Raw genomic sequence first — 16,573 nt, 5'->3', positions numbered from 1 at the left:
GATGCATATTTTAATTACTTTTATCTCATTCTTTTCTCTATAGCTAGCCTGAGTTTTTCAATCTGTTTGGTAATTCCTTCTTACTTTCTTAGGTAAGATTTAGTTTTAATTATAACGATATTGAATATGATACATTCTTGAAACATATCTGTTGAACTAGCAACTACAAGATAGTAAAACAAAATATTTAATCATTACCGTTGGTCGTTGGTGACTGTAAAAACTAGCAACATAATCACATTTTTAAAATATAATATGATTTAATTGACTCTCATTATCGCCAACGACTGTGAAATAAATATGCCCATTACAAGGTCTTGTACATCTTAATAGTGGTTTAAAATGGTATGAAGCATTAGGGCATCCTCAAAGGGGGAGCAGTTAGGTGTGTGCTTAGAGTGAAAATAGTAGTATAATATTGTATTTAGGCTAGGAACATGGGACGTCCTCAAAGGAAGATCACTTTAATTAAGGGTGTGCTTTACCAAATAAAATTAATTAAATAATGTAACAAAAAAAACTTAATTTAAAATTGATTCCAAAAAAAGAAAAAAAAAACAAAATACAATTGGAAATTTGTAAGAAACAAACATTTTATTTAATTAAACAAACAAACATTTTATTTAATTAATACAAAGTTTAATATCCAAATTTATTCCATATATTCTCAATCAAATCTTCTTTCAATTGGTGATGTGCTTGTCTATCATGAACTCTTGTGTGACCATCACCAAGACCCTCGAGATTTGAAGCCATACTTACTGAAAACGATCGACCCGGAGTAGTTCCGGTTCCATTTTCTTGTTCTAATTCTTGTTCGAGAGTGTGTGAACCTCGTTCATCTTCAACAATCATATTATGAAGTATGAGACATGCTCGCATAATATATGATATTTTACCTTTCGACCATAAAAGAGATGGATTTTTAATTATCGCGAATCTAGATTGGAGGACTCCGAATGCACGCTCAACATCTTTTCGCGCACTTTCTTGATGTTCTGCAAACAAACGATGTTTCGGGTGTTGTGGTCGTGGGATGGATTTAACAATGTCGCCCATTCGGGGTAAATGCCATCCGTCAGGTAGTAAGCCAAATTATACTCCCTTCCGTTGACATTCTAACGTAACTCAGCAACAAGCCTCTCGAGGTTCACCAACCTCTGCTCATGATCAGGCTTTGGTTTCTTCTCACCTAACTCAGCAACAACCCTCTCGAGGTTCACCAACCTCTGCTCATGATCAGCCTTTGGTTTCTTCTCACCTAACTCAGCAACAACCCTCTCGAGGTTCACCAACCTCTGCTCATGATCAGCCTTTGGTTTCTTCTCACCTACTCAGCAACAACCCTCTCGAGGTTCACCAACCTCTGCTCATGATCAGGAATTGGTTCAGCTTGCGCCTCCTCTTCAGAGCCGGTGTATCCAACCTCAGCAAGACCAAGTTGCAGAGCATAGTAACCGCTATCAGCCTCGTCTTCAGAACTATAGTCTAATGGGCTGTTTATTCCGTAGTCGTAGATAGAGTCAAGTCCCATGTCTTCTTGAACCTGAAAAAACAGAGATTCTAATTAGTTTTTATTTAGAATGTGCAAGACTGAAACAAAGCAATTAAAAAGAACCAGACTGAATTAATTATAACATACAGATTCATTAAAAACATAGGCGAACAAGGGTTACATAACTGATTCACTAAAACATATTGATTCATTAAAAACAAGGGTTAAAACATAGTAAACACAGACTTAAACAAGTTCCTTAAATAGTTCACGAATTAGGCTCTTTTTAATGAGTTTTTCATCTTCATCAAGAGTGTCTTTGCGGGCAATGAGAGTGTCAAGAAGTGACATTTTTTGGAGTTCTTTCTTCGCCTCCAAATCCTTCTGTTTGACCTCCCAGATCTCACTAATGTTTGCAGATGGTGCAACCTTGTCTTTCCCTTTGTTCCTTAACCTTTTCATTGCCTTTATACCCGGAGGCCTGCTCTCATGCTCACCAACAACAGATTCTGTAGATGGTGCTGCATCATCAGCTTTTCTCTTGTTAGAGCTGGTTGTCTTCGGAGTAGGGTTCATAGGAGTGTGGTCGCACCATTTCTGTTCAAAGCGCATCACATTCCATGCATACTCCAAACCAAACTTCTTCTTGTACAGCAAAGTGAAGAGTCGGTGAGCATTCTGCAGAATGTCCAAATCATTCATGCCACTAGCCTTCTCACTCTTTGCATCTGCATAAGTTCCACAGAACCTGCTCACTTCCCGGGAAATCTTTTGCCACCTATGTCTACAATGGTCCGGGTTTCTTGGCTGAGCACCATCAAGTACATGAGTACTCGATGCATAATAGTCTCCTATACGCTTCCAAAAGCTCCCAGCCCTTTGGTCATTCCCAACTATGGAATCCTTCGATGTGTTTAACCAGCCACTTATTAGGACTAAGTCATCTTGTGTGGGCCATATCCTTCTCTCCCTACGCTCTTCTGGTGTGTCTTCTGGTTGACTCGGTTGGGAACTCGGTTGTGGACTAAGAAAAGGGGTTTCGGTTTGAGAAGAGGAGAAGTTTACACTGGGAGAGAATCTATCATAAGGGAAGTTAAGAAGACTAAAGTAAGGTTGAGACTGACTATTAGGATTATTGTTTGAATCCATAGGAAACAGATTCATACAAAGAAGAAGATGATGAAGAGAGATTGAGTATTGGTGTCGGGTATAAATGGGAGTAGTTGTAGTTAATTCTTACCTAATAACCATTACCTGCTTCCATCAACTCAGACACTTATTACAGACATTAGAGTGTTTTATAGCATTTACAATATCAGTAAAGTCAAAGTGTTGTTGCTAAGCTTTCATATCAATTTATAGTTTGATAACTAAACCATGTAACTAGGAAACAAAAAGTAAACCAGTAGTTAACTAAATCCAAACTGATATTTGAGAACTAAACCAATACTGACTAACCAAAATACACTACTCAACTAAAAAAAAATGACTAACCTTTTACTTTGGATAAAGGTTTGTTTGTTGTTGCTTATCCGGTTGAACTCTCGGCCTGGTTATCCTCAACTTCAATCCTCAGAAACAAAGGAAAAGAGAAAGTTAAGGTTCATCATATGTATTGATTTCACATAGAGCAGACGCAATTCTTATTATTAAAACAATGGCAGTGTAAGAGCAAAGCGTAAAGCAAGGGTTATGTTCATGAGCAAAGCGCAAAGCAAACATAACACATAGTAAAGAGCAAAGCAAAGCAAAGCGCAGTATAATCAAACCTTAAGAATCGACATCCTATTTTCTGAATAACCTAAACCAAGTGAAAATTGCATCGACTTCCTATTTTCTTAAGAACCTTAACCTAAACAATGGATAGTATCGACTTTATAATTAAACCCATACCTACGAACCTACATCGATGAGAACTATACACAAAGGAGATGAGGAAACAAGAGATGATGAGAACTATACACAAAGGAGACGAGGAAACAAGAGATGATGAGAACTATACACAAAGGAGACGAGGAAACAAAAGATCGGTGATACCTTGTTGTGTTTGCCGGAGATCTGAATCGATTTACTGTGTCCTTTGGTCGGAAATCGAACAGAACTCAGTGATGGTGATGGTCGCCGTTCGTGGAGTCGCGAGAGAGAAGAAGAAGAACAAAACCCTACTTCGATTTGGGATTTTCCAAAAAATGATATTCTTTTGATTTTCATCCAATCCCGACGTGCCACGTTCTCAGCACTTCGACTTAGCACTGATCTTATTCAAGCAATATCAAACTGATCTTAGCCCACTTTACCATTTTATTCTATTATTAAAAGCCCAAGCACATCCTATTTGAGCCCCCGTTAAGGATGGCCTTAGTGATCCCTGGTTTTAAGTCTAGCCTTAGTATATGTGCAAGTGATTGAAAGTAAAGCAAATATTAAAGACAATCATCTGCGAACATTAATCATGATGTGCGATTTCCACACGCTGGAATTTTGGTAGTTGATCAGAGAGAGCTAGAGGCTGACAAGAGAAAAACAAAAACAAAACTGATTGGGCCGTGTTATTAACGCCATTTGGTCCGAGCAATTGGGACCCATGAGCCCAACTTTCCGTCATCAACTTAACACCCAAAAGGATGTTTTGTTATATATAGCAACTGCACGTTTTACATATGACTTCCAAGACAACAAAATAATTGCTCTAATTGCATTGGCTCATCCCCAGAACAAATAGATTGATGGAAACGGTTATGAAGTTTTGTAAAAGCAGATTCATGGCTAGTTCTTAACTTTCGAGTGCTAGTATGTTTGAGTGCGACTTTGTATGTGCATAAAGTAAAAAAACACAGAGATTTGTTTCCTACATCTTTGGGATAACTTTCAGAATTCATTTACTAGAAAAATCTGCAACCTACGATTGTTATATAGCATTTACGACTCTTATCAAGATTTACAATGAATAACAACTATTACTCATTATCTTTTCCAACGAGTATAGTTCTTTATAACAAAATTACCAATAGATCTCTCAACTATCTGGTAGGACGATGTTATACATATCCATTTGCATCTTAAATAAATACTAGACGCATAACTGTTTTCTGTCACCTTCTTCTTGTCTTTATACTCTCCAAACGCCAAAACCCTAAACAAAGAATTAGGCTCACTACGAATCACCAAGACCCATATGACTTCTCTTACTAATTTAAAGTTCATATGGCCTTTTTCCCTTCTTGGATCTTCTCACAAAGGTTCAATGCCAAGTCGTGTGTTTTGTACCCAAACACACTGTCCTCGTACGTCCATTACACCTCGTGTGCCATTCTCATCAATCAAATCACACACTAGTAATCTTGTGAAACCCATAATATTACATGTTCTTCAAGTTTTGTGCATGAACATCTTTATAAACAAGATCTAAACCATATAATTTAACTTTTTTAGAAAACAAATCATTTACGATGTGAATTGAATTGAACATGCGATCTTCAAATATTTTACATTTTTGATAACTAAGGAGTTTATCCATTAAACTAGCTCTGTTAGTAGATTGGTGGAATTACTTTAATTGCACTGGTTCATCTCCATAGACATTAAACAAGTATACTCAAGTCCATAAAGCTTGCAAAGGATAAATCAACAGCTCTGAAGAACTGTGGTTTGACCATTTGAGCTTCTTTTTTTGGTAAAAATGTTAAATTTATTATCAGTTTTCAGTGATTTTACAGACAAATAAAGATGACAAAAAACAAAGCAAACAGAAAATCAATTTAACACAGACTCAAACCTAATGTTACAGGGCCTATCTACAAGCAAAACAACAGTACACTTAAGAAACATCAGAAACCAAAGAGTTGCTTGCCACAAAAATCACATCCGCAGTTACAACGAGAGATTGGATCCTGTAGAAATTGGAGCTTCTTTGGCAAGTCGTTGGTCTTCGTCGTTGGTCTTCAACCGAATTTTCCTTCTTCTGATTCCTACTCTCCATAGTGATGTTTTTTTCCCTCTGTGACCTCTCCCATCTTTCTCTGTTTCTTGTGTTTTTATATGTCCTGCAAGCTTTGTATTTTCTTTCCTTTGTTCACCTCTGTAAAACTCTTTTCTAGTTTTTTTTTTTATTATGGAAGCCAATTAAAAAATCCCATAAAGATTACATGTTGATAAATCTAACTGAGAGTACATAACAATATACACATAAACTCTTGCTAATTTTTTTCTAGTATAAAACTCTCTTTTTTTGATAAAACAAAAAGGTAATTTTACCTTTATGACAGAAAAATTGAGAAAACCAAACATTAATTGTAAAAAAATATATTCCAGCGAAAATTAAACCTAATTGACTGATGTCTACTAGACACTCTTTTATCACACTAAGCCAAAAGTTTATTTGTTGGTGTAAAACTCTTGCTAATAATTTTCTTTTGCCCTCTACTTAATTTTTGGGGTTAAGAACCTCTCCGAAATTGTAATTCTTTTTTTTTGTTTTTCATCATCGAACACACACAGACTCATATAGACTCTGCACACCAAACTGGGACCTCAACATCCATGTGAACGACGAAAGACGATTGTTGTCTGGCACTACGTGCTAAACGGTCCGCCTTTGAATTCTCCGTTCGTGGTACATGAATGAGCTGTGAACTCTGGAAACTGGCTTGTAAATTCTTAATATCCTCCAGATAACTTGCGAACGCTGGCCACTCTTCTGGTTCCGAAACCATCTTCACCAACTGAAAACAATCCGTTGCAAATGTAACCTGAAATTGTCGTAAATTTTTCATACACTCCATTGCCCAAATTAGAGTCTCCACCTCCGAGTGAAGGGGAGAAATACTGGCCCGAACATTTCGTGCCCCCATCAGTCCCTCAAAACCTTCCAAAGTGCTATACCAACCTTGACCTGAGAAAGAATCATTATCCTTCCATGACCCATCTGTAAAATATTGGTATCTTTGATAACGCCCATACTTGCCTTGCTGGAGGACACTCAAAGAACACATGGTTCAGGGACTCCTCAGCATGCCCACATCTGTCACAAGTAATCTCTCCTTGCATCCCTCTTGCTTTGAAATTCTTTTTTACCGAAATACATCCTGATACAATATGCCATAAAAAATGCTTCATTTTTTGTGAACACTTTAGATGCCAACAATAAGCTTTCAAAATATCTACTGTGGGACCACAGAAAACCATTTGGTTTCCTTTGTCCGGGTATACTCTTTCCACCTGATAGCCTGATTTTATCGTATATTTTTAATTGTTAGTAAAATGTCAACCCTCCTTATCTTCCATAATATTTTTACTAAGTGGTATACTTTCAATAATTTTCGCATCTAATGGGTCCACCAAAGCCCTAATGGCTTGTGAGTTCCAAGTTCTAGAACCTGGAACAATAAGAGATTCCACCGTAAGTTCTGGAAACAGGTTATGTTGATTTTTGTTTGCTGGTCTCGGGCGAGTGGTTGGGAGCCAGAGATCATTCCATACTGAATGTAACTCTTAGATTAATCATAATGGAAAATTGTTCAAATCATCAATACAATTAAAACAGCAACTTTTTTTTTTGACATCCCCTTGATCTTTCAAAATATTTACAAGAGACTGCAATTTTAACCCTATTTAATTTATTAATAACTCATTAACCTTTAACTAACTTAAGGAATATTCTGTAAAATCTAAAATGGATCACCTAAACTACCTAAATATACGGCCTAACTTATTTATTACTATAAATGATATCTTCCCCCCCCCCCCCCGTAAATTCCATAAGTATTGTGCAAACAAAACACATACGTTACAGTGTATCATATACTATTGTTAATATATATGGTACTGAAAATTTAGTTTGTTTAGGTTTCAATTTTCGTATAAAAGGTAATTTGTCTTATGAACTTTGTATAATACAAGAGACCTTTTGAGATTTCCTTGATTTAAAAATTATTTACAACAATGCTATTACTATTTATTAAAATCATATATCATTTGGTTCAAATTTAATAAAATTGTAAATTATATATAAAATCATATATCATTTTGTTCAAATTAATAAAATTGTAAATTATAAATTTTAAAATATGTTTAAGTCAATGTTTTAAAAATTTAGGCAGACATTGTACCGAACTGCTTTAATCATTCGATTATTGGGTCGGCTGCGAGTAAAATGTATGACAATAGTTTAATCAATTCAATATATAATTATACATATCAATATTAAAATACTATAAAATCATGTTAAAAATTTTAGTGAAAACTTTAAATAAATTTTATTTATTTTTTGTTTCACATAAAATATAAAAATAATTAAACTAAAATGGCTAAGTATTTAAATATTTAATAAAAACATTGAAATTATATTTTAAATTAAAAATAACATGTTAAATCAAATTGGATTACATATCGATTACTTTTTGATTAAATTGGTAGCATCGGGTTTTAGCTATTTAGCGAGTTTATTAAAGTTTTAAATAATGGTTATTTCTTAAAACCCAAACTGAATTATATATCGGGTTAATAGATTTATTATCAGTTCGACCACGATTATGGATTGAATACGGGTCTGGATTGAATCTTAGAAGCACAAATTTAAATGCAAAAAGTTAAATAAACATCATATCATGCATTTTATAATACCGTTAAAAGAATTTCACATTATAAAATCCCGGAGTTTCAAACTGCGGGTCAAAATCTAGTCCTTTCTTAATACATAAATTAGTGTTGTGTACTTCCTCATAGGGTCATGCCATAATGTCGTGGGCCAAATGGTCTGTGTCGTAAAAGTAGCTAAACATCAAGACACTTGCCACATCTTTTCACTTGCATATTTCGATCAAAGTCACATTAATTTCCCATGCGTCCACCTCTCAACTTAATAATCATGTTCTTGTCTTTTTATCTTATATTTTTATTCTTAATTAAAAAATAAAAGAAAAACGAGAGCACGTGACTTGTGAGACGTGAACAGTTTGCAAAACTTGCAAAATGCATGCTTCACGTGTGCTAATTCATCCACTAATGTCAAGTTCTCTATACCTACCTATAACTTTAGTCTTGCTTTTCCCACTTCAATCCTCACTTGCATTCAGTTATGATACATTTTCCCTTGAATTTAGTTTCCATTTATTTTTAGCCATTTTCGATTAAACAAGTTCGTGTTTGATGTGTGAACTATGAACTACATACAAAGATGAATTATGTTATAGATTTTGTGGTACTGCTAAACTAGCTACTGAGATATGGTAAACTGAATTCATTAATTAACATAATTTCCAATTTTCGGTTATCAGAATAAATAAGTGAGCAAAAAAATGATTTATGTAATGCAGTAAAGTGATAAACAAAAGAAAATAAAAAGAAAGGAACCTTTTTTTTGAATAAGAAAAAGAAAGAAAGGAACTTATCACCAGCCTCTTTTAGGAATCGAATTTCTATTTATGGAAAGTGTATTAAACCAAACTTCTCCAAACTCCACATGGTACAAACACTGCATGTGGCCAATATTTCAACAGACCTAAAAGTCAAGCTCTTAATTTTACCTTGATATTCTTTTGACCTATTTATATATACTGTCTATTGATAGTTCAAAAGCATCATTTTAATTTGATAAAACACAACACTGATGCAACATTAATGTGTATCAATGTATGTGTTATGCATTTAAATATATATAAATAGTACTATTCTAAGTCATATTCCCTCCGTTTCATAAGCGTCATTCTAGTCTTTAAAATTTGTTTCATTACAAATGTCGTTTTCTTTTTTTCAATGCATAAATTAGACAATTTTCTCAACTTATATATTTATTTTCATCTCATTAATCAACATAATGATGTATTAAATAGGGATAAAACAGAAAACTTAATAATTTTTGAATTTGTGTGCAAAAACCTTAAATGACAATTATTATGAAACATAGGGAATATAGTTTATAATTAAATATACAAGAAACATGTATATATTGAACAATTAAACCTCATAAAAACAAATATCGATTCAATTTGTAGCACACAATATTAATACACAGAATTATGTAAATAGAATTATTAATACATACAAACCTGACGATCAAATAGTTTTTGTTTGTAAAAATTCAAATAGAATTATTAATTCATTAAATACACAAAGTTATGTAAAATATATTCTCTCTGTTTCTTATCGTAAGTAGTTTTAGGAAAATTCTTTTGTTTCAAAAATGTAGATAGTTTTCACATATTTAGATAACTTTACATTTATTGAATATAGTGTAGCTAATCAAATTATGTCAATTTTAAAAAAATTTGGTTGAAATTATTAATTAAATATTATTTTTTCAAAATAACATTTTTTTAATATTTGGACTTTTAGTTTAAACTACAGTATAACCTCTTTAAATAAATTAATATCTCTATAAATTAATATAATTTTATAGTCTCAAATTGATTTTGATTCAATTAATACCTCGATAAATTAATAATCTCTATAAATTAATAAAATATTATAGTTTTGGTGTAGTCTCATCGTTATTAATTTATAGAGGTTTCACTGTACTTACATTGTGAAATAGAGGAGATATTACTTCATTAACATAAATTTATAGTTGAATGTACATTAAGAAATTCAGTGCGAACAGGTCTAAATCCCGTAAATGATTTAGCCATTCTGATATTAATCAGGAAGCATTCCACTCGAATCAAGCGATATGAAAGTCCTTCACAAAGAAATTCACATTATAGCACTGAGCGTATTTTTATTAAAATGATCGAATCAGCCGATACATATATTTATAAAAAAAATACAAAGTTATTACCTGTACGTAACTCAAGATACTTCCTCAGACACTTTGATTGATATATGCATTCTCACCGATTCCCCCTACTTTTTCCTTTAAATTTTCTTTTCCTTCGTGTTGAAAACATGAAGCACGTGACCAGATTTGCAGATATTTGTTTTTTTTTTCCCTAGAAAAAAGAAGTTTATAGCACGTTCTTATTCAGACTTTATATGCAAGTAGTTCTATAGCTTGACTTCCATCAACTGACCAAAGCAAGAATCTTTACGCAGAGAGGATCATATGGATAATTGCAGCTTAGATATCTGCCTATCTCCATTGTCCTCTTCACTTCAATCTTGTTGCCAAGATTCCAAGTGAGTTTTTGTTGTTCAGTTCCAACTTCATTATATATATTGCCTCACATCTAAACCTCTTATTAACTTGGTTTTGCTATATACAGGGCTAGTCAATCTTTAGCCACAAAGCCTAAGAAGAACAATGCATTCTATAATGGGGAAGTACGGGAATACGATCTTGTGGAGACCCAGGTATATTATCTCTATATATTTGCACTTTGTATATATGTTGTTGAGTTTTTTATTTCATATTTTCTTGATTAATAAATTATATGCATGAATATACGAAGATAAGGAGGGTAATAGAGATGGCGAGGAGCAAGGAGCATGACATAACGGCGTTGGAGTTAGCACCGGTTAGACTGGAATCGCCGTTAGTGTTCTCGGTGAAGAGATCTGTGGAGAGGTTCTTGGAGAAGAGGAAGAGAAGAAGCAAATGTGTTACGCCTTACAGTTACACTTGCAGCTCCACGTCCTCTTCCTCATCTTCGCATCATCATTTCTAAAACTCTATTTATATTTAGTTTACGTTTTTTTCTTGTTTTTTCCGTATACTCGACGATGAATTTCGAGTCTTTTTTTTCTCATCTTGTTTCTTAAATCAAGATGTTGCATTTGTATAAAATTCGGATCATTTGGATCGCTTGTGTTAGTTTTTTTTTCTCTCTCATCAACTACAATCGGTGGCGGATCTAGAGATGGATATTATGGGGGGCAATATCAAAATTGTTCAAAGAACATCTGGGACATAAAATACATTATCAAAATTTTACATAGAATTTTAAAAAATCATCGGGGGCACATGCCCACCCTTTCCACCATGTGGCTCCGCCACTGACTACAATACGTTGTATTTCTCATCTATAAAGCAAATATAGCAAAATAAGAAAATGCACACTTTATTTTGCTGATCCCTCACCTCCGATCAGGCTAGGGAAGCTTCTTGACAAAACAGTGAGAAACAAGTTAAGTGCAATAAAACTTCATGGAAACAGAGCATATGAAGAATGGCCTTGCAACCTGGTTTGGTTCACGGGGGAACAACTAGGATTTCTCTTTAGTTATTCTTTAATTTATTAAAATTCACAGATTAGAATCCTCCTCTCAGATAAAGAAGCACTTGATGTAAAAGACTCTTTTTTCGTTTGAATATTATTTCACGTTCATTCAAACAGAAAAAAGATGCACACTTTAACAAACCAAAAAAAATCTTATGAATGTAAAAAACATGAAACTAGGTGGATACACCAACTATTAGCACTATCAGAGTATATAATTAGGATAGTAAAGTTGTAGATTACACGTCATTCACCATTACAGAAACTTTATAGTATTTTATCAGGTATAATAAAACGAGAAAGTCATTTCTAGCAAGATAGTACTTTAAGATAATATCTAATATAAAACAATACTTAAAGAGTAAAACCACAAAGAAACCACTACAGGAAAATATTAAACCAGCTCTACATTAAGTTTTGTTGTACTCTCTCAACTCCCATCACAAAAAGTAGGAGAAAGAGCCCATAAAACGAAATCTTGAAACAACCAAACAAGAGAGGCAAGATGTATAAGAAACAAAGAAAGAGATTGTATCCAAGAGTTTTTAAAAGAGGATTTTGTGGGAAACATGTCAGAAAAACAAACTTCCAACTCCATTTCCCACCTGCTTCCAGAACCTAAAACCTGTTAATCCAAGAGATGGCTAGCGCCTAATCCTTCTCTTAGCTCCAATCTCACCGGATATTCTATACACAAATCACTAATATCATTCCCCCAAACTTTCCTACTTGTTCCCTAACAATATGGAGTTTTAGAGCAACAACAAATGGCTCCTCTCGGAGAAGACATCTCTCCATCCGATAACCTACTCCCATGTTTCACATTCTTTCCCATCATCATTAATACACAAACCAAGCAGAGTTTGCATTTGTCCACCATTATAACAATAAAAAAAAAGAGTTCAAACTGAAAAAAAAAGAGATTAGAATCTAAAAGCACTTGTCACCACCTGGAACCCTTGTGAAAAGGATTCCTACACCACCAAGTTACTTACAAGTTTGGCTCCTGACTCCACCACACACATCCCTTAACTGTTTCACACTTCTCTCTCTCTCCTTTTTGATCAACCCATCACAGACTCAGAGTTGATCTGACCACCCCTTGCATGCGACGCTGACTCACTAACAGCCGCCGGTTTACGACCAAAGTTCAACAAATAGTTCCTCTGGTCGTCACTAGTGTGACGCAGGCTCGCACGTAAAAGCTCAGCCGGCATTTCCCTCTTTATCGCCAGCTCCAATACATCCGCTGCACTCCCTTGGTTCTGGCTGCGGATCGTCTCATACTTGCTCCTGCAGTATTTTGTAAGAAGGTTGAAGAACTCATTAAACGAGGCTCTCCAGAGACCATCATTAGAGCTCCCATGCACGCCTCGAGGAGCCACCACTACTTCAGCAGCTCTCTCGAGAAGAGATATCAAGACAACCGAAGCACCATCACCTGAAGAGCTTCCAACAGGACGCAGAGGTGGCTGCTCCGAAGAACAAACTACAGCTGCAAGGCAAGCACTCAGCGCTCGGAGGTCCATAGCTTGAACACAGACCGTGACTGCCTTGGCGAGATTAGCAATCGTCTCTGCTGCTAGAGTATCCGAAGGCAAGCCGCCGAAGAGAAATCTCAAGTGCCGGAAGATAGCCATACATACAACTCGAGCAATCTCAGTGCCTGGAACTAGAAGCTGTATGTACTTTGTAAGCATTTTGCGACCCTTTGGAAGAGTTGCTATACGGAGAAAGACAACATCATCCTTAGCAGTCAGCCCTGACTTCTGACCGGTTTTGCTGAACGGATCAGCAAGCTGAAGTGCTGTCGCTAGTCCTTCTAGGAGGATCTGGCGCTTTCTCCTGACCTGAGCACCTCCGTCCTGTGGCCTTGTGGATTGGAGAGTCCTGTCAATGTCAACTATGTCGATAAGAACTCCAAGAGCATCTTCAATTGTAACCCTAGCTGCCACAAGTGGTTCCTGCTCCAAATGTTTTCCTGAGCCTTTATGCTCCCCGCTTCCACCAGGGGAAGAAGAGTCAACCTCAAGCAAGGCACGTGGCCTGCGAATATAAGGAAGCGTGATCTTTCCAAGTGCATCTACATGAACTTGTTGTTGATGCTGGTCAGAGCTATTATTACGAGACTTAGGTTGGTGGTGGTCTTTTAACTGAGAAGGGTAGAAGTGAGTGATTGCTCTAGATCCGGAAGACTTCTTGGCAAGCCGAGCTTGGTGGTAATAATCATTGACGTAAGGATCATTGCTGTGTGAGTTAGAGTGCTGCATCTTGAGTATACTCTCTATTTCTTCTGAAGTCATGTACTTTGATCTAAACTGCAACCCACTCTCGCTTTTCTGACTAGCTGCGTCTGATGCCTGCTGAGAGATGCCTTTGTTCTTTCGACTTCTATGAGAAGACTTATTCTTGTGTTGTTCCCTAACTTCACCGCTCCCAAAAGAGACCTTACGCGATGGTGAAGGGTATGACCTGTACAGCTGAGACTGTAGCGCTGCGAGCTGAGCATACGATTGTCTCTGCTGGAGAGCCATCATATGTTGCGACATAAGATCATTTCGAGGAGGCAACTGTTGTTGTTGCACCAGACTATGTAATAAACCAGAATGATCTCCGTGGAGAAGACCAGGATCAGTGAGCCAGTGAGGTTGCACCACGTTACCAAGCGTAGGACCACACGACGCATATCTAGTCAAATTACCACCATAGTGGGGCCCGTGTGACGGACCTGAGAGATGAAATCTAGAGTTTGACAGCAGGGAAGGTGCGGCGAAATTCGACTGAGAACCACTGGGAAGAGAAGGAGCGCGGTGGAGGTTTCCGGGTGAAGTCTGCTGCTGAGATCTGCTACCTGGAGGGGGAAAAGAGGTGAAAGATGATTCTGGTACGATGATAGGTTCACTATTGTAGTGCTGGAGCGGTGGTGGCTGCTGAGGGTAAGAGGATGTCCTGTACAAAGATTGTGAATGAGAAGATGATGATGGTGGCTGCGAGGACCATCTGTTAACCTCTTGGTCTTGCTCGTCTAGCCAGCTTGTGAGCTCTGTATCGTGCGTCCAATCGGTAGCAGAAGAACCTAAAGATAAAAGTACATTCAGAACAAAACAAAAAAGGAACTATAACGGTATAGAGTAGGAAACAAGTAAAAAGAATTGAACTCACTCTCTCTTGAAAAGGAACCAGATCCTCTGTCACCAATAACTCCAAGGTGTTTGGGTCCCGTAACGTTTCTATTTAGCTAGACAAAAGAAAACAGGTAGATTTAGAATCACTAACAAACTAAGAGAAGAAACTGAATATTGACCATAGAACATGGTAGTTAAAGATATTAAGATCACTATCATTAGAGCAGAGTTTGCAAATAAAAATATTTATAACCTTTGCAAAAGTCGTGGCAAGATCATCCATGTCAGATAGTGAACCTAAACCGGCACCCTGCAATCATAAACATGGGTGTATGTATTCATCAGTAAAACATGTTTCACTATTTTTTTCAGTGTTAGGTTTGAGCAGAGGAAAACAAAAATAGACCTCAGCTTTATCAAACAAGTGATACTCATCATCATCAGCAGCATGTCCAAGAACAGGAGGAGCGACGACTTCATCATCGTCAATACCTCCCAGTGACATTTCGTCAAGATTTTGACCAAAAAACTCATACTGAGATGCATCAAAGAGCTTACTTTTTGAATCTGCAGATACAAACACATCGCAACCAATGTTACAAAAAACATGACTTAAATCTCTGCACTGCGGACCATAACAATCAGGACTTTCGACCACAGGGTTAAAAACAAAACCAAATCTCAAAAGGTAAGCTTTTTTATTATCGGTCATGCAATTGGAATACAACTAGGCAAACATCAGATCCCAATACACACATGATTTACAGAGAAACAAGAGATAAGCTCAGTGTCCTAAACAACACACAATAAGCATAAATTTTATCTCTTTTTTGTGAACGAACCACGAAGCAATAGACAAACCCGGATCTCATCTAAAGCAGGTAACATCACAAAGAGAATAAAAGAAACATCCTTTCGATGAGATAAAAGACGGGAAGTGACCTGAGGAAGAGCGAACAAAGTTGTACAAGTCCCTGGAATCGGATCTCTCCATGATTAGCAATTAGACACACGCCGAAGAGGTTTCGAACGAAACTTTTAGAAAATCAGAGAGGAGACAGAAGAGAGGAGGGCATACGAGAAATCGTCTTCCTTCTCACTAGGGTTTTCCCTAATCGTTAGATGGGGTGGGGGGGGGGGGGGTGGCTTCTCAACGACAGAGAGAGAGATGAGATTGGTTAGGGTTTTCAATTTGAAGGGATAAACACAAGTAAAGCTGGAATAAGATCTCCTCTCCTCTCTCTCTCCGCGTTAAAAAAAAAGAAGAGAGATAAAATGAAGGAGAAGAAGAAAAGCTGTGGCCTTTGTTGATGTTCTGTTTCCTTCGCCGTGTGTTTCATCGACACATATGACCTTGCCCCAACCCCAAATCCACACTCTTTTCTTTTTCTTTTTTTCATATTTATTTTTATTTCATTTTTTGTCACAAAATAGTCTTTAATGGTTGCTAATAAAATCATTTTATTGTGTAAAATTTAATAATATACGTAAACTGATATTTATTAGTATTAATAAAACTTGAAAGACAGTTTTCTTGTTGTTTTTTAAAAACAATATCTCGAGATTTTTAATTTTGATTTCCATATATTTGATGAATACACCTAATGATAATTCTGTTAGTAATCATATATCAAAGGTAAATAAATATCCATAGATTAACTTGATTTTGAAATAAATATTAAATAATTAGAAATAATTTCAAATAATAATTATTAGAAATACATTTTAATCGTTTATTACTTCATATCATAAATCGTTTTGGACGAATTTTATAATGTTTAACATCATTAATCCATACTAAA

At 35.9% G+C, this 16,573-nt stretch overlaps 2 protein-coding genes across 2 annotated transcripts; one reads left to right on the top strand and one right to left on the bottom strand.

Moving 5' to 3' along the window:
• Positions 1–10,443: 10,443 nt before the first annotated feature.
• On the top strand, positions 10,444–12,565 carry LOC108862120 (protein JAZ13). The gene is made up of 3 exons (XM_018636156.2): positions 10,444–10,606; positions 10,693–10,780; positions 10,879–12,565. Exons 1-3 carry the CDS (start codon positions 10,533–10,535, stop codon positions 11,092–11,094), a joined length of 378 nt encoding a protein of 125 aa, XP_018491658.1. The 5' UTR covers positions 10,444–10,532; the 3' UTR covers positions 11,095–12,565.
• On the bottom strand, positions 12,444–16,112 carry LOC108862118 (protein PAT1 homolog 1). Its single transcript, XM_018636155.2, has 5 exons — positions 15,714–16,112; positions 15,178–15,338; positions 15,025–15,081; positions 14,809–14,884; positions 12,444–14,722 (listed from the first exon to the last, which is right to left on the bottom strand). The coding sequence occupies exons 1-5, from the start codon at positions 15,763–15,765 to the stop codon at positions 12,711–12,713; spliced, it is 2,358 nt and encodes a 785-aa protein (XP_018491657.2). The 5' UTR covers positions 15,766–16,112; the 3' UTR covers positions 12,444–12,710.
• Between the last annotated feature and the right edge of the window lie 461 nt (positions 16,113–16,573).

This window comes from Raphanus sativus, chromosome 5, assembly GCF_000801105.2.
Source record: "Raphanus sativus cultivar WK10039 chromosome 5, ASM80110v3, whole genome shotgun sequence".
Classification (NCBI taxonomy): Eukaryota; Viridiplantae; Streptophyta; class Magnoliopsida; order Brassicales; family Brassicaceae; genus Raphanus; species Raphanus sativus.
This window is presented reverse-complemented; position numbering and strand designations above follow the sequence as displayed.